Genomic DNA, 19,406 nt, shown 5'->3' with positions numbered 1-19,406 from the left:
CACAGGTGAAACAAGAGAAATGGATAGGTCAAATAAGATCTTTTAGGAAGTCCTTAATAGAAAGAAAGTCATTAACGGTGAATATTTTTGAAATATTAAATGCTATATTGTAGTTATTAATGGTAACATGTGGAATTAGTCATAGTTTAAAAATACCTTAATTATATGAGGGCTTCAATTTACTTACAGTATGTTTTCAAAAAAAAAAAAGGTACTTTAAGCTTGGGTGATGGAGGTAGCAAAGTGGAATGAGAGTATCCAGTTGCTAGGCCTTAGCAGGATGCTGCAGCAGTGCTGCTAGATATATTGTCTTTGGAGACAGAACTTGGATAATCAGGCTTCCAAATCTTACCAGTTGAAGTTGTTATTCTTTTTAGAAAAAACTTTTCAAATGTCTTCCATAATAAACTTTCTACCAGTTTCGTTAAGAGATACCAGGATAAGGAAGAGAGACTACATAGTCTCTCTGTGACTAGAGAAAGGGCATCATAAATTCACACTTGCAGTAGACAGTGAAGAACATATAAAGGAAGATTTATTTTCCCCTGTGTGGGGTAGAGAAGGAACTTCACTGGAAACACACTCTCTTGGAAGCCAATGTCTATTAGTTGAATGAGAGAGGCATGAGAAATCAGGCTTCATCAGTTCAGAATGCATTTTTGTCACAGAACACATTTTTGTACATGAAGATTTGACACTATTTTGCTGGTTGATAGTCAACATACTATGTCTGCTTCCTAGCAGTAGTTGAAAATTGTGGCTTTTTCTCAGACTATCCTGTAGTATTTGGTTTGCTCTCAAGGGAAGAAAAATCTTGCATCTTTGTTTTGGTGAGGAAGTATCTATTTAATTGGGCAACTTTATATAAGGGAGGTGGTTGCAGGAAAACTTAAATTGGTCTTATTTGTTTCTCCTGCTTGTATTTTATTTTAGAATAAATACTGGGAGCTCTAAATTGTACTTCTAAGCACAATTTTGGCATAATTCAGTTGACAGATGATGAAAAATACAGCTTTAACTATCGAAATTTGAGGTTTATTGTGGTGGAGTTGTCAGGTGCACTGTGCTTGGAACATACGTGTTGATAAAAGTAGTAGAGCCCACATAAGCCCAGCAAACAAGTCTTAGCAGTTAAGTGTATTGAATTATCTTCAACACAAGAGGAAGAGGTCTGCCTTATTGTACTTGGAGAGGCAAGGCTTGAACCCTGCCTGTGTAAGGGGCATTAGAGAAGCCCTGGGAAGATCTCGAACATGGTAATACATTGCTTTCAAGAGCTGTCAGATGCTTATGACTATGCAGCCCTGGAAACAGTTAAATATAATCTCTTTAACTAAATACATTCCTCGATGGTGCTTTTATTATTTTTGAATTATAATCATATGAAACTGGGATGGAATGATATTTTTTCTCTCATGCTTTTCAATTTCAACGGATGAGTAAGGGTATCAAATTTATAGGAAACTGATGAAGGTTGTACTATTCCTTCAATAAATTAGAAAGACAAGAAGGTATGATGTATATCTTACTGAGTAGCATTTCTAATGACAGAATGGTGACATACCGTCTGTGCAGTTTTTGTGGAGGATGATGTATTAGAGGCAGTGTTGTCTTGTACTTCAATCTGTGACAAGTAACATCATCTTGGATCTCTAACAATATCTTATGCAGGATTCAAGAGGAATAACCAAGAATTAGATGGAATAATGCCCACAGCTCTTTTCAGTATTGCCGTGGATAGTCTAAAGATTTTGACTGATACCTTTCAGAACTTCATTATTCTCTGCTGCTTCCACTGTCCTGAGTAGTCTTGTCTGTTTGGAGGGAAAGGGAAAAAACAGCATCCTTTTCCATGTTAATGTTCATGTCGGTTCACATCTGTTCTCCATTTAGCAGTTGGAACACATTTGGTACACACCAGGATGGTTTAAGACTTTCTGTTTAGTTTCCTCTGATAGCGGTCTAGTTCATTTCCCCCAAACTGCTTTGCAAACCAGACAGATGTGATGTGGGGATGGCTGGGGCTTGGTTCTAATTCACAGGCCAAACTAAAATGCTGATGTTCACGCAGCCTGAATTTTTAGGTTTTCTGCTCATGCTTTCTTGCTTGACGTAGTGAATTTTTGACATTTTATTTAGAATGTCTCATGTTTAGGAATGGATTGTTGCTGTATTCTATTCATAGTTTCAAGGTAAAGCTATAGGTCTGTGCTGCTGCTGTTCCTGAAAGGAAGCCTTGTTTGTGCTGTGTGCTTCAGTCACGTCTGCTACTTGCCATTTACCTTTTCCTGTTTTGAGAGATGGGACGAGAGTGGATTGGGGGGGGGGGGGGGGGGGGAGACTGAGTTCACAGGCAGCAATAACTGGACATTTCAGATGGTAAAACTGTTAGATTTGGGAAATGTGTAGAGCTCTGCTAGAAATGTGTATAGACGTAGTTCTTTGCCTGGTAGGTAGCACCAGAATGCAGATGCCTCTGAGAGCATTTCACTGTTCTACAGAAGTGAAATTTATTACAATTTCTGCCATAAAAAGTAATTTCTAAATAGTGATAGCTAAGGGAATCCTTGAGGGGGCACTGCGGTCATCCTTTAGGATTATAGGAAATAGATTTGCTATTTGTATTATCCATATGAGAGTACAGTAGGATATAATTTAAGGAAGATTGCATCTTTTTTCTGTATTTTATAAAACTTTCACATACAGGTCTCGGTTGCTTTCTGAGATCATTATCTGTTTCACAGACATAAACTGAGATGCAGGGATGAGAGTACGTACCAAAGAAGCTTCTGCTAAGGAGTGGCAGAACTGGGCATTAAATAAAAATCTGTCTTCAAGACGCAAGAAAAGATGTGGATCTCGATATCCTGGTTCTATGCTATCCTGCTGTAAGCTGGGTTACAGAATACGGTGTAATAATGATCCACAGAAGCATTAAGAACAGATATTCAACTCAATGTTCAAGACAATTATGGAGATATGAGATGCCTCACTACAGTGATTGTTGCTTTGACAATAACATTTGGGGCACTCTTCTTCCTGTTTACTGTTGACAGATGCTTTTGATATAAGAAGTATGGAGATCTGGTAGGAATGATAAAAAGAGGCTTGTCCTTGTGGAAAAGTTCTGTTCAGATGTGATCATATCAGTCAGGATCTATCATGTAAGACCTCTTGCTAGAGAGCGCCTCATTTGTTCTTTCTACTTTGCTGTTCTGTGTGACCACTGTGTAGAAGGACAAAGGTGACACAAGTGGAGCTACTCTTAGCAGAAAAGGAACCCTTTGTGTTTCAAAGGGTTTTTTTGTCACTTTCTGAAACTGCCCTGGCTTCTGTCTAAAGGAATCAGTCCCGAAGTTACTTGTAATACCAATGTGCCAAAGAAAAAGCAGGAATCTCTTTTCCATTTTTCCCTAGTAAGCATTACTAGAAGCTGAACTTGTTGCAAAAGCTGTCTTTCATCACTGAAGAGGAAGACAGTTTCAGCTCGCTCAGTGCTTGAACCCAGTAACCAGGTTTGTCAGTGCTTAAGTCTGGGCTTTTCCAGTAAACTAGAAGCTTTCAATCAGAGACCTCTTACTCTCCCCTTAGCAATCAGCCTCCCTGCCATACTACTTTTGTTTCAAACACAGAAATGGCATAATGCTGATTCTAAAAGATGCCTGTATCAAATCTAAAGAGCCGTGACAATCGCATTCATTAATCACAATATATTGTGACTACCTTTATGGATTTTCTGGAAATACTACAGAACACTTGCACTGTGTGGTTGCCATGCCTGTTCGAGGATTGTCCCAAAAATAGCCTAATGACCTATTCTGATATATTCATGAGTGTTAAGTTGAAACTCTACCATTCTGTTGATATCTGTCCCAAGAGAATATTCCAGCATCTCTAGACAGAATAAACTAATAGTATAAAAGGTAAGAGTCCCTTAAGACTTAACCATCATGTCAAGAGCAGTTACTGCTATTTGGTTTTTTTATAAAGATCTGTTCTGTAATGGTTCATCAAGATATTTTCAGAAACAAGCAGCTTAGCAGAAAAGCCTGAGAAATTCAGGTCGTATTACGCAAGACCTTTTGAAGGCTTATGTTGAATACCTCTAAATTAAAGTATCTTAAGACACTTCTCACAGCACAGTGGTTCTAGAAAAATGGCAGGAAGCTTCCAAGTTCTCTTGTTTTACTAGATAAAGCTCCTCTAAGGCTTTACTTAATCGGTGATGCAGTGCTAAAATCTGCGCTTGCTGAGGTTGCTCTTCTCTATCTCAGGCTGTTTCTTGAACAGAGAAAACAGGCACTTCCCCCTGGCCTTGTTTAAACTACTTAAACCTCACTTCACACTTCCTCTAAGCATTGTAGGATTAATGCCCAGCCCTCAGCAATTAAAAGCAACATACTTAAGTTTATTGTTGTTCGCTAATCCTTCCACACCATTAGGTGATTCCAAGTTCTTATGTTGATGTGGAAAATCAAAGCGTTTTTTTCTTTGCCATCTCAGTCTTCTCTTGTCAGCCCGAAGACATTGTGCTGGAATGGGAATACAAAAGTTAAATATGAGTCGATATAAGCAAGGGCTCTATATGTACAAAAGATCTGGTTCACAGCTGATACTCAAATGTTGATTGCACTTGTACTGTTTACTTCATGGTTACGAAAATGCTTGAAAACTTGCCTGACTGTACCATGTAATGCAATTATCCATCTACAAAGCAGACATCACAGAATTTTCAGGTACTGCCCCCATCTGCTGCTAGGGAGAAACTACTTGCAGACAACCGGAGAAGTAAGGAAAAATTAAGAAAAGAAAATTGAAGAAAATGGCCTCAAGAGGACATTTTACATCTTCAAACATACGAACTCAAAGCAGACTTGAGGTTTGGTCATTCTGGGTTAAAAAGGAAGGGAGCCATGGTATGTTTTTTACCTTGTTCTGAAAGGAGGGAGGCACATGATGTAAAAAAGAAAATGAACCTGTTTTGGTTTTGTTGTCCTTTCTATGAGAGGAAATGAAAGGAATAGGAAGAAAAGGGTTTCCCTTCCAGAATAAATCCATTAAAGGGAAATACAGAGTTTGAATAGTCTTCAGTCAGAATGCTAAGATTCTGACTGAATTCTCTGATTCAGAGAACATATATAAAAAAAGTATAAATGTCAAGGATGCTTTTAAAACAAAAATTGACATCATACCTTCTGTCCAGAGGAAGAATTATTTAATACAGCTGTTTAATTCCTTACAATAGAATTGACCTCCACTATCTCAGTTAATGAGTTCAAATGTACAATTTACAAAGAAGTTTGATATTGCAGGTTCCTTTGACTAGGTTTCCTTTTAGCAGGTGATTGCTTTGAAGAAATTACAGTTCTGTAAGCTGTATATACAATAAGCTTCATATACAATACTAGATTTTTCTGAAATTCCTCCCAAAAACCCTCAGATCTTGGTTTTGGCTGTAAACTCCATGGGCTATTCAGACTGTTAGAGGTAAAACAAAAAAAAAAAATCTTTTTAATGTTTTCTTTTTTACCCAGAACTTAACAGCCATCTGTATGTACCCTTTTGTTTGGGTCATAGTCTTTAAATTGTCTTAATCTTAAGTTTTGCATTTGTTTAACATGCAGTTGGATTGAGAGAGCATTGGCATTGTTCATAGAGCACAAATGAAAGTGCTCAGAGTAGAGAGTATTGAATTGCACTAGGCAACATTACTTCACATTATAACTTGTACTTTTTAGAAAGATTATTAATTTTGATGGGTCATGATATACTTTCAGTATAAGTAAAAGATTTTTCCTTTCTGATGTTTATTTGTTTTGCAGTTTATATGCTGTGAAATGAGTCATTTTTTGTTTAATAGATATTTTAGGTCTATGAAATGAAACCCTGCAAAAGTCATTCTGACAGGATTGACAGATACGGGGATAGAGCTCAGCTGCTATAGGCTTCTAAACTTGACGACAGCCTTAAAATAAATAATCAAGTACTGTGTGGAAGGATAGTGGAATGTCAGTTTTAAGTTGGTTGTCAGAATAAAGACTTTTATCACTGGCTGCTGCAGGGCAAAATTATGTTATTTCTTATGCTCAAACTTTGCCCTTGTTATTCTGGGGTCCTCATCACACTGACTGACACATAGATAACATTTAGATTGTATACAGATACTTTTTTGTGGGTCTCCATAGTGCATTCTGGTTAAGTTTTTGTTTAGGAAACCTTATACTAGCAATAGCAGATATTCATCCACACTTAGATATGTATTTGCACATACAAGAACTGTATTATTTCTGGCCTGGATTATTTTGTGGTAATTAAATTTTTTTAGGTAAAAAAAAAAGCCAAAAAATACCCTAAAACACAAACAACCCAAACACAGTAAAGACCTTTGTCTTGTGTCGGTTTAGAAGTGATTGTGATGTGTTACTTGTTTTATATAAATGCTTTACCTGCTAATTCATGTTAAGGCTATAAATTGCCTTTTCTCTCTTTTTATTTTGTTAGCAATCAATCTAATGTTAGAAACATTTTGTCAATATTAGTAATTACTTGCTAGTGATCATATATTACAGTGATTTCCTTCTCACTCAGAAGGTAATGACTTGGTAGCATCGGCTTGTAGAGTATTTTCCAAGTATCGTCGGCCCTCGGTCTGGTTGTGGTTAGAAAGAAAAGGAAAGAAACCATTAGGAGGCTTGCTTTTGATGTTCTACAAACATGTCTAATAGACTTTTGTTCCATCAATTATATAAAAGACTATACATAGCTATATTTATATGAAATATGAAAGCATAATGAAATAGTAGTATATAATAAGGCTTGTCCTTCAGTTTCCATTCAGTGGTCTTAATACAAATAGAAATGCCATTATGAAATGGAAGAGTGGTTTAGGCCATGGGTATGGTATTCATACACACTTTTGAATCTTAATGACTGCAGATTTCTGCTTTTAGCTTTGAAGTTCCTGTTTCTTCTCTGCCTATTAAAATGATAGCATTTGCATATGTGTACATTTATCTTGTTTTGAAGACACTGGAACCTGTACATGTATAGAAACTATATAACCCTCTGATCAGCAAGTTGCTTGTCCTTTATTGCATTTTTATCAGTGAATTTAAAGATGCAAAGACAAAATACTAGGCAACGGGAGGTAATGAAAAGAAGCTTGTAAGACAAAGGGATTGGGTTCAGTACCTACACCTTCTCCTCTTCTCTCATTGGGACTCATAAGATCTTCAACCTTCCCATCTAAGTATAATTATAAATATAAAATTCCCACATCCACATTTAACACTGTGGACCAGGGGCTCAGTGATGAAAAAAATCCGGAATGGAAGTAAATGGGGTTTATTTTCTCTTCTTATTAATGAACAAACAGGACCTAAGCTGTCATTGTGTCATGTGAATGCTTACCTTTCTTACCTTAGGGCATGTCTGCATTCTTTCAAGCTTTCTTCTTTTCAAAGGTAGGATGTGTAATGATAAGCATTGCTTCTTAAAATGTAACTGCTTTGTTTCTTATTCTTTCTTCTTCCTACTTCCCTCCTCCCGTACAGTGGAGCAGATTACTATGACTATGGCCACGGACTAAGTGAAGAAACATACGACTCTTACGGTGAGTAGCTTTATGAGCTCAATGACTGCAGTAGTAGACTCTTGAAAAAACAATCAGAGAAGAATTTCCATAAGGCAAGCTTCAGTTCTGCAGTGAATAACAGCTGTTCAGGGATTCCGGCACTGTCACAGAGCTCCTCATGTGCTTATTGAGGAAAATACTGAAGGAGGTTTCTGTGGTCTGTTAGCTAACGTAGTCATGTGAAACTAAAATCAAAGAAATAAAAATCTAAATCATGCTGCAAATACCCTTTTCATGTCACATTGAGAGATTTAAGGAAAAAAATGGGGGTGTAGGACCTTTTTTCAGGAGCTGAAAGCAAACGCTTCTAGTGTGGCACAACTGGCATTGAAACTTGTACAAGGTAAGAATATGCTGAAGTTCTCAGCTGAATCAGGGCCTAATTGAGTGCATTTTAGACTCATATGGTCTTTTTGTATTAGTTCATTTTCATGCATCAGTCTTGTGAAATCAAGCAGGGAGTCATTATGTAAAGGTTATGAAAGTACTTTAGGTAGCTAATAGGCATGAGGGCAGTGGGTTACTCATGGAGACAAAACAATGCGTAATGAAGCAAAAAACATGCTAGTGGAAAGATCACTTTTTTTTTAAGCTAGAAGTGTGTAGTGACAGGTTTAATTAAAGAAATCTGTTAAGGATTAGAAGCATAAAGCATGTTAAAAGGCACCTTTGCTTAAAGGATAAATTAAGTCTCTGGCTAGAGATCAGAGAAATACAACCTAGATCACTCAAATCTTAAACGTTTGAGGATTGTTAGTAACTAGTGTAAAAGAGTTGTGATTCTGGGTAATGGATGCTTCAGTTATTTTAGTGTTCTACTTAAAATTTTCCATGGTGTATTTCTTGAACTCTATTTGGAAGTGCTTCCTGCTGAAAACTAAAATGACCTCAACTAAGTTGTGATAAATGCACCTAATACAGAAGTTTCCTCAATGTTGTTTGCTTAAACTAATTATTTTGCTTAAGGGGAAAGGCAGTTCATCAAAAGAAGAGATCATTTGAAATTCCTCTGTCCCCCAGCACTTCAAATTGGTCTTGATAGATATATAGCTTAAATCTTTATTTCAGCATTAAAATAAACTGTTTGCCATTATAAGCCTGATATTTCTAAGACTATTTCAGGAATGCAAAATTGATAGGGGGAAAAAAGGTATGAAACTGCTTAATGTAGAGAGAGTTGACTGATGAGGGAAAAATGTGGATTGCAGTATTTACAGTTGAAAATACGGATTTTTCATTGCTTTTGCATTTAAAATTGGTTTTCTATTTATCAAAGCACAGCCACTCAGAATATTAAGTGATGTATTCACTGAAGTTGAGAGGAAAACTATAAATTCCTTGAAGAATGATTATGGGTTACAGCCACTGAATTTTTTGCACATACAAATAAATAGTTAAACACTTTATTTCTTAACTAGCTGACCCTCAAGTACATCCTTAAATGTATGTAAAGAACATTAGGTGCCTTGGACTAAAATTCATAAGACTGCACAGTGAGCAGATAGTTGCCTAGCGCTGGCCAGGAGGAAACAGTTTCCCAGAAGTACCTGAACTTTTCCTCCTCCAAGAAGCTCAGGTGCACCAAAATGAAAACTGGTAAAAAGTAAGGTGACTATTTACTGATTTGACCAATTGCTTGAAAAGAAGCAAGTATTCCCCTTAACCTGTAACCGAGACTGCTTTTTACATTTAAACAGTTCCTTGCAGTGGTGCTTAAAAGCTAGGATATTTTTAATTCTTACCACTCAGCCAGCTGCCTTTACTGTTAGGCTAAGGTTCTCTTCCTTGCTTAATATAAGCCTTGCTTTCTGTGAATTTAATTCTTTCAGCCTTACACCAAATTTGAACTTGTTCCTTTTACCTCCTAGGCAAATGTTCTGACCACCTAGGTATGATGTATAACCTAGGCTCTGCAGGCAACCACCTAAATTTTTAAAAATAAAGTAGCTGAGACTTCTATGGAGAGATTGTGAAATTGGACCCTTGACTTAAGGGATTCTTGTCACCTAACTTCAGATATCTACTGTCTGAGGAAGTGACCTTACCATTCAAAGTACAGGGGTTCTTTTACTGTTGACTTTTATTTTTTTAATTGACTAGAAAGACGGATAAAGTGATGCCTACATTTTAGATTACCATACCTAGTAATTTGGACTCCACCCTTAGTTTCTGGATTGCATTGGGTTCACTTGGACACCTGTCTGCTTAGGGCAGGGCAATTCTCCAAAAGTAGATATGGAAGCACATATCAGGTGTGTTTGCTTTTTGGTGGTTTTTTTTTTCCCCCTCTCGGGGCAGTACTCTGATTTATTTACTTGATTAAAGTATACCTAAGTACTGTTTTATTATACTCTGCATTTGGTCCTGTGTCTTCTCTTTTGTTGTAAATGCATGGCGCGGTAGGTCTGATTCTCATTTATTAAGACAATACTTTGCTACTTTTCGTTAATATTTATTACCACTAAAATGTGGTAGGATTATGAAGCATTACATATAGCATAAGTTTTTTCACAAACTTATCTTGTCAAAATTCAAACAAGCAATATTCCTTGCCCTTTTATTTTTTTTTATAATCTGCCTTCCTATTTCTTGTGTTTTAGAGGTAGTGTATGTTTATAGTGAAGTCGAATATTGCCCCTAGATTATTAGAAGCCACAGGTGTTTGTAGGGATACTTGAGGCTTTTCACTGTTGGATTGTGTATTTGAATTAAGTTTCTTTGCATCAGTACCAATTTAGGCTTATTTCTGAGGGTAGCTTATTTGCTTATACATCATTCATATCCTCCATTAATTTCTTCCTAGCATAATTATTTGTAGATCTGCTACTATAGCTGGCATTTCTGTGTATTTGCAACAAGCAGGTCCAGCTGAATGCCAGAGCCCTAAATACAGGCCATTAGCCTGTCATGCTCCCTGCTGTCATGTGCTGAAAAAGCATTGTGGGGTAGCTCATATAGATGTTTTGTACTCAGTTTTTTGGTTCAAGTGTTAGACTTCACTTTATACACCTTGGTTTCAGTAAATAAAATGTCACTATCTATTTCACAATTAAATAAGGAAAAAATAACTACAGCATCTGAGAACATTGGAAGGGTTCTAAATATATTTTCCCTTCTTGTAGGGCAAGAAGAATGGACCAACTCAAGACACAAGGCACCTTCTGCAAGGACAACAAAAGGAGTCTACAGAGACCAGCCATATGCCAGATACTGATTGTACTGTCTGATGTTGTGAAATATCCAATCTCCACCAGTCCTGTATACTGTTCAAAGTAATTTTTTCTATGAACAATCCCTTTTTATTAAATCAAAGCGCTTAAAAATCTGAATGGATGGACTGAACTTAAAATATTTTGTTGAAAGAACAACCTGGACATAAAGATATGTAAAACAAGGAACTTTGTTATTTCCAAACTGTATTTGAAAGAATAGGCAATCAAAAAAATAACCTTTGATTAACTAGTGTAAAACAAAAAATAGGTTTACTAAATATGTTAGTCCATTCTTTTAACATAAGCGTAACCTTTTATTTTAAAGGTTTTCAACAATTTAGTTTTTAGTTTTTATTTTCAGCCATTTGCTAGTTTTTCTCTTTGCAAACATGCGTAAAAAGGGAAGCAAATTACAAATGCAAATAATGTGGTATTTTGTAACTCAAGTCTTGAAATGTTCTGTAGTGTTAAGCAAAGTTTTACCCTTGCTTGATACTAAATAAACTTTTGAAAGAAAATCAGTGTGTGTGAGATTAATTTTATGCTTTATCTTATAATAAAACTTCATAAATAGTAGTAAACAGGGAGAAATACGTTTAACAGTGATCAGCATAAAAGGCTCATATTAAACATTGCGCAACTTCTTTAAAAAAAATGGTATAAACCTAAATGTATATATATATTCACAGTAGACATAAATGCTGTTTAAAGTATCCAAATGGTATGGATCTGCTTGAGTGCCACATTAAATCAAAATATTTTTGTTAAAAATGGTTTAAAATAGCTAATGAATTTTCTGAAAAAGATGTGACTAGTTTTCATCTTGTTGAGCATTTTTTCACTAGTGCAACTTTGGAATTTTTATGAGAATTTTGGTACGTTAATGACCACCTCGCTCCGTGCTGGAAGCAATAAACACAAAGCTTTTAAAGACTTTCTGACTTGACTAATTGAGGTCGCTTTCGTCAGAGGCAGAGGATGTGTAACCCTTAAAACGGTCTTCATTTGCAAAGGTAAATAAATCAAATAAGATTTTAATCTCACTTAATTTATCTTAATATAACCAATAAAACCAGGGAGGCTACAACTTAGAAAGTTTCATTTTAGAATGTAGGAAAGAATTTAAGGACACCTAAATTCTCATTTTAAAACGTTTAATTTGTGCTAGTAATCTAAAAAGCCTTAGCTTAGCTAGTTAAATTTGGACAAACTATTCCCTATTAAACTACTGTAAAACCTCATAACCAATAGTTTGTAATATATTATTTTTCCATAAATTCTAGTAACTTAAACATTACAAATGTTATCTAAAGCTTTTTGTTAATCATTAAGTTTCTGTTAATGATAGCTTGATTTACATTGTTTTCTTTAGTTTTTATTTGAAAGTTTTTGAAACTTAGTAAAAATATCTTTTCTCTCTTGTCAGGAAACCCATCTCCTTGGACAGTCAAGAGAACAAAAACCTTAATCTTCTGATGCTTTGGTAGGTATCTTTACTTGTCTGTGAAATTATTAGAGAAATAATGGAGCTTTTGATCAGGTCCTTAATTCTTTATATACAAGGCTTCTTTAATTTATAATCGTTACAGGTACTGAGCTGGAGGTCAGCAAAAATCACTGGCTATGTTCAGTTCTGGTGGGAAAAGTCGTAGTTTTAAACTGTCGTTAAACAGGACATTAAATTGTCCCAGTGTGTGGACACTTGTCTGGCTGTTTATCGAAAGGTATATGTAGCTTTGACAACATTTCAACCAGTTAAGCATTTCATTGGACAGAGGAAGGTTGAAAGAAAATGAATGTAATTTTATGCTAGTAGTGTTCAAATGGGAACTTAAAACTCTAATCTGGTCAGCAAACATGTCTAATTTTCCAAATCTGAAGAAAGCATTTTGTAGAATTATTTTCTTAGTCAAGCATTTCTGCACAAGGAGCAGACTGATTTTTGGCACAAATGAAGGAGAAAAGTCCATTGAGAAACATTAGCTGAAGAATAGCTAGCTCTACTGTTTCTGGTGAATTCAGTATATAAAGTAAGAAATAATTTAACTGTAGTTATGCTCAGGTTGTGTATATTTTAAATAGAACAGAATTTTTTCTTTATTTCCTACTTGGAATGGTAATTCTTCCTGCTAACCTCATAATCTCAGTGCCTTTAGTTGACATGACTTAGATAAATAGAGCTCGAAATATTGCATATGTTGCACTGCCTCTGTATACCACAGTAAATTTAAGAGACTCCTGTCACAGGCTACAGGAACTTTTTGTACATACAAAATGGCTTTAGAACAATTTTGAGAGTATTTTAAAGTTTTAAAGCAAAGGACCCTTTTAAGGTTAGGAGAGCTTGGAGATTTCTGGCCTCTGGGGCTCAAAGGGCAAAGATTTGATACCAGCTGCTAGAACTGCTATGGCAAAACTGAGTATATAAATACTTCCTTAAAATATTTATGATGGAATTGGCCAAATTTCTATTTCTGTTCATATCTTAAATCACATAATATGATGAGTTACGTAAGTCAGAACAAGTTTTCATTTGCAAATATGAAGTTTTATATTAACCGTATATGATGAAACTAAAATATCTAGTAGCAGGGATGGCTAGTAAACAAGTGAGTCAGAAGTGAATTCAACCTTCTTTAATATTTATCCAACTCTTTTTTTATGCCATCTTTCCTTAGTGCCTAATGGAGGATGGAATGTATCAGCATGCATTTGTGCCACTTTTCTGCTACTCTGCCCTGAAGTCCTATAAACCCTTAAATTGTTCCAGGTTCCCTTTTTGGGGGGAATGTCTCTGTCAAATCATGCAGAGGCTGTTTGGGTGCACTATTGTGTGACAGGATGTCATATGACTGGATGTTGCAGGTCAAATGAGTAAATTAAAAGAAAAATCCCTTCCTGACTAAGAGCTCACCCGTCCTGTGGTCAGAAGGGATTGTTTTGGTCAAGTGCCAGATGTGCTTCTGACAGAAGATGGAGTAGTCTGTGGCCATATTGCGCTCCAATTAAGTAGCTGTGGCTCACCTTGACAGAGAAGTTAACCATTTTAGTCCAATTTTATTTGTTCTTTTAATGAGTTGCAAGATCTAAATTTGATACATCGAAGAAAAATCTGCATATATTGAGCATGATAGTGGTATGAATTTTAAATCCATTAAGTCTTCCTTCTTCCAATGCTTCACATTGATACACCTTATTTCTCCTAAGAAAATGTGTTTTCATACCTCTTAAAAACAAGTTATATCAATTTTCATGTCCTATACATGTGTGTACAATAAGCTCCATCAGTTCAAACAGCTGGTATTAGATATTCTTAGAAACTACATTTTTGCACTACAAAACTTCTCTTGGCAGTTCCTGAAATAGTACGCACTAGCATTGTGTTCTGCTCTTGCATTCCTTCCCCCCCCCCCCCCTTTGGAGTAATCTATGCAAAGAAATCCATTAGGTTTTGAAGAGAGGGAAAAAAATCTAAAAGGTTCGCTAAATTAAAAAAAAAAATCAATGTAGAAGGCAGCCTTTCTTTTACTGTGACAAACTAACCTAGGAGTGTGTATCCATTCTAGTAGGATTTTGTGTTCTGACACTGGTCAATTTGTGTGTTACTGGTCAAACAAGTAATGTTAATGATTATAATTAACCATATCATTAATTTGCCTTTATTGAACCTTTTTATCACCTTTTTATTTCAATGATAGCAGTTTCTGCAATGGTTTCCATAAATCTACAAACATTTATTATATGCATAATTGCCTGATCCCACTGCTTATAATCTGACAGTCTTCAGAGAATTCATAGTTGGTAGTCTCGGGATGTATACAAATAAATTATATTTTGCTCTTTTTCAGGAACTTCTGCCATGTCAATTACGGACTGCTTAGAGCATTGTACTTATCCGTGTGCCTAGACAACAATGAGACAGGCTACGGAGTATGAAAACCCTGCTCTGTATTTCTTGTATTAAAGCCTTAAAGTGTATAATATTATACACTTTTTAAAAAATTGTATATTTAAACTCTTAATTGTTTAGTGATGCAACAATGTTTTATTTGGAGCTCAATAAAGAATTTTCATCTAAATTCCTGTTACAAAGCAATAACGCAACCTCATGTTCCTTTTAGTGATTCTTTTTAGCCTTATGCAGCAAGTGTAAGAGAGAGTGTGTGAAAGTCTCACGAGTAGAATTTAAATGCTTTTGGAAATAGCTTGTCTAATGTATGAACAACATGAATAAGTTAAAATGAAGATTGGTGTTTCATGCTGAAGCTTTTCTTAATAGCTAATTGTAAACAGGTCTACTCAAAACGAGACTCTTGAGTAGAAATGATACTCCAATGAGTTTCCTTCAGAAACTTGTATAACATGAAGGTGTTTTAATCCCTGTCAATTATACTATGTTGCTTATTCTCTTTCACTTGGTGTTTGATGCATAGAAATGTTTTCCCTAATATACAGTCAGAGGTTTTCTAGTAGTAGTCTTGGATGAGGCTTTTACACCTTGATAAATCTTGTATCTAACAGTCAAGTTTCCTCAGTGCTTTCTGTTTTATATTAATTGTGATTGTGATAATTTGTAACAGAAATAAAATTCTGATAATTTAATTTCTTGTGTTTTTTTCCTAAATACTGCTTGCAAAGTATGAGTGTCCCATTCCTCAGTTATGTTTCCATCAGATACATTTTTCTTTACTGAATCTCAAATTCATCCGGAAAAAAGCATAATCTAGCTCTCTCATTTATTTTATTTTGAAAATAAGCAATATCACTTAATAGCTTCACACTGAATGCCTCCTCTTCATGTATTCATAACTTCTAATACCATATACTGACTATTGAAGAATGGCTTTGAAATTTATGGGGATGTGGAAAATAAGATTTCCTATTAACCCCAGCACTGATCAAAGTGTCTTGAGTAAGGTATCACTTTTAATAGATGAAAAAAAACTTTGGCAGTGTAAAAAAAAAAGTCTATTTTTAACCTTCAAATATTTAAGGTGATTTTAGCAGTTAATCTCAATCTGCAAAGGTCTTCCCTGCCATCATCTTTCATTGTACTACAACTGCATTTCTGTAATGTTTTCCACAGCAAGCGATAGTTATTATTTAAATAAGGAAAAGTAAAATCCAAAAACTTTGAATAAGCACAAGAAATGTATAGTAATGGATTCCCTTCAGACTGACAGGCAGGAGCCTCTGATGTGGAACAGCACCTAAATTTTAAATGCTAGCCAAGTATAAAAATCGTATATAGATACTGTGGGATGAATTTAGAAAAGCAGAATGCAATTTCACTTCCTGTAATTTGGGCCGGACATCAGGATTAGCACTCCTCAAATGAGATGGTGTTGGTATGAAGTATTTGAGTGAAGTATCAAGCCTTCCACTCTGGAGTCATGAACAGAGCTTTTTAATGTCAATGCTAAAATATTTTGCTAGTGTGACTTATTTTGATATGTGACTATCAAAGCTATCTAGCAAATCTGGTAACTTTTCTGAGATCTTGTCTGATAAGTGAGTGGCCTAACACAGGAACTGTCGGGGTCCAGTCAGAGTGGGTTGACTGCAGACTATCCAGCTGTTTGTCTTGAAAGTACTTTGCTTGATTTCACTAAAAACTTAAGGACTGGCTGTTTCTGTGCTTTGAAGCCTGGACTTCATTTCTGCTGGTTATCAGCATCACTAGGTAGGGATTTATGTATTTCTTGTGATTGTGTTTTGAGTGAAATCTGGGTATTGTTGGAATAGTTTCGTCATTCACTTCAAGAGACCACGTATATATGTGCATCCTGCCTGTGCTGTCATGGATGACTTTAACCTACACTGTGAGACAGTCCTGATGCTCTGTTCTGTGATACCAGTTCTACACGATGTTGCCTTACTTAAAGGTTTTGAGCAAGGACATGAGCCTGCTGCTTCAAATGAATTGTCCAGTCTGCATCACAGCCTTTCCAATAGTGTTTATCTTAATGTGGGGATGTCACCACATTTAGGTACATAATAAATGTATGAAATAATATTCTATGACAGTATGTATTAAAACGAACTTTGAGGTCATGTCTTTCTAAATGATGTTGCAGAGCATACTTTTCAAGTTGGAACTTCTCATCCTTTTGGGCAAAGGAACTGAAATATTTTAAAGATCAAAATGTGAAGTTAAATTTAAAAAAAATATATATAATGATTGCTGATAAATAGGATCAAGTCTGCCCTTGAGTGGTTTTGCTTCCATTTCTCCGCACAGAACTTTGCAGTCTTTTTTTACTAATTCAGCATTATAGTTGGATTTTTGTAGCAGGCTCACAATTATGCATTAAAAGGCCCAACTTATAGTAGAATTTCCAGGTTACCAATGTCCAAGAACCTCAGTACTGTTTCAGCTGAGTAAATGCACACCAAGAATCAGAATATCTTTGACTTTAAGTTTATGAAAAAGATAAATTGGATGAAGGGGCTGAGAATTATTTTCACAAGCTCAGCAATTTTGTCTGAGACAGCTGCATTTGTTTAATGGGGAGAAAACCCCCTTTGGGAATGGAAATTATTGAAGGTATTTAGTGTTAAAGCACATTGCTATGATAAATGTTTGTGCAGCCTCAGATACTTCAGTGAGTTTGCAGTGCATTGACCCTTGTCTTCAGGCAGGCTTTCTCTACAATTGCAAGTCAAGAGAACATCTCTGGCAAACTTGGATTTTAAAAAATGCTTAGAAACTGTAGCCGAGGGCAGAAATAAAGCTGCTTTGCTGTGTAGTTCTTTTTTAGGGTCCTCGTTGGGAAAGTATTAAGAAAGTATGAAATGTCGACATTCTTAAGACTAGCAAATTAGGGAATAGGCTGAATTGAAACTTCCACTTTTCAGTCAAAGATGTACTTGAAAATTATGAAATTAAAATAATTTAGATTTAATAAAGGTATATGACAAAATTTCTCAGGATTCTTTATATCCAGTAATCAGAATAACTCATGCTCTTTCAAGATAGACAGCTAGTGAGCTAGAATTCCTGACTAAACAAGGTTCTGCTCGTATTACCCTGAGAGAAATCAAATGTAAATCAGTCCTTGGAGTTGAGTTTCTGCTTTTGCAAAGCTAAACACTTGCCCAGTTCTTTATGCCTAGAACCATTTGGTATAACATAGCTTAAATGATCTTATCTTTATATTCTTACTGAAATTTAGAATCAAGACAGTAAGTTTTCACCTGAAGTGAAATGCTGGCCCCTTTGTGAAGATAAAGGGAAGTTGTTTTTTTACTGACCTCCATAGACTGAACTTTTTTTTTTCCTCCCTCTTATGCAAAACTGAACTGCTCCAAATGCTTACTCAAGCAGCAACCTATGAACTCAATAGTTCATTGTCTTCTACGACAAAAGGGTAAGTCTGGGTTTCTTAATGTGGAGGCTGTTTTTCTTGTGTGTTTCTTACTGAGACAATATGCGTACTCCATCTCACAGAATTCACTACTCTTAATAAGGATATATTAAAAAAGAAGGAAAATACGTTTGTCTCTAAATTCATTCTTCTGATAATGCAATTACCGGCTCAAAAATCCATGGATGAAGATGCTCTTGCTCAGATAGTAGCAGACTGCTACAGAATTATACTGCTAAACATACATTCACGGACTTTGGGCTTTTACTAAATTATTTTGCAATGTTCATATCACAATATAAATACTTACTGTCTTAAAAATCCAGTAGACCCTTCAGGACAGTTAATTACAGGCTTGAAAGCAAATGAGAAGACCAAGTATAAACTACAGTGAATGCTGCCTACATGCATATTGGAAGTCATCTGACTAATGGTGATGATCAGAATTATCCACATGTGAAAATTAAGCTTATTCTGTTTAGTATAAGTTTCACTTTTTTACAGCACTTTGAGGCTCTAACTTGAAATGGTTTTAATAGAAAATTCCCTTAGATACTTAAAATAGTTCAGTGATGATTCTCATACAGCATATTAATAAGAAAAGTGTGTGTGTGTTTTGCCATTATTCACTTGAAGACTATATTATTGTTACATCAGAAATAGAGTCTCTCTAAGACTGACAGAATTAAGGAAGTATAAGTTAAGAAAGCAGAGATGATCCTCAAGCACTTACTCCTCTTGAAAGAACTGTGGGATAAATGCATAAGGAATTGTGGTAAAGTTTTGTGGTATGTTTTACGGTGGTGATCATGACTCACATTTACTTTTTTATTACAGTCATTACAGATTTGAGGAAATGGAAAAAATAACATGAGCATATGACACAAAAGGAAACTGGGTGGGGAAGATAGGTTGTTAAAAAGCAATCTAAATACTAAAAGCCATTTTGGATTTCAAATTCTGGAATGGAGGGGGAAAACCTCCATATTCCAGAGTATATCTTCCCTGAGCTAGCTTGGGAAGCCATGCAATAGCTGCTAATCTTTAAAATGTCTTTTTTTTTTTTACATAGACTATTCCAACAATTATTCCCTGGAGTTCACTTTTGATTTAGACATATTTGATGTTAGGAAGTTGAAGTCATGCATCCTAGGTCAGAGGGGTGAGAGAAATACAGCTCACAGGCATGGTCTA

General features: G+C 35.6%; 1 protein-coding gene across 4 annotated transcripts in view; it reads left to right on the top strand.

The window, feature by feature from the left end:
- Positions 1-15,447, top strand: part of KHDRBS3 (KH RNA binding domain containing, signal transduction associated 3) — a 99,221-nt gene extending 83,774 nt beyond the window's left edge. For 3 of the 4 annotated variants that reach the window (XM_076329053.1, XM_076329052.1, XM_076329050.1), the window contains 4 exons: positions 7,554-7,612; positions 10,756-11,858; positions 12,272-12,328; positions 14,694-15,447. In XM_076329053.1, the coding sequence (XP_076185168.1) occupies positions 7,554-7,612; positions 10,756-10,847 (151 nt within the window). In that variant the 3' untranslated portion in view covers positions 10,848-11,858; positions 12,272-12,328; positions 14,694-15,447. The remainder of the gene's footprint in view (positions 1-7,553; positions 7,613-10,755; positions 11,859-12,271; positions 12,329-14,693) is intronic. The other variant, XM_076329051.1, reaches the window with a different exon arrangement.
- Positions 15,448-19,406: the final 3,959 nt, after the last annotated feature.

Source organism: Aptenodytes patagonicus, chromosome 2, assembly GCF_965638725.1.
Source record: "Aptenodytes patagonicus chromosome 2, bAptPat1.pri.cur, whole genome shotgun sequence".
NCBI lineage: Eukaryota > Metazoa > Chordata > Aves > Sphenisciformes > Spheniscidae > Aptenodytes > Aptenodytes patagonicus.
The sequence above is the reverse complement of the archived record's forward strand: the minus strand, read 5'-3'. Positions and strand labels throughout refer to the sequence as shown.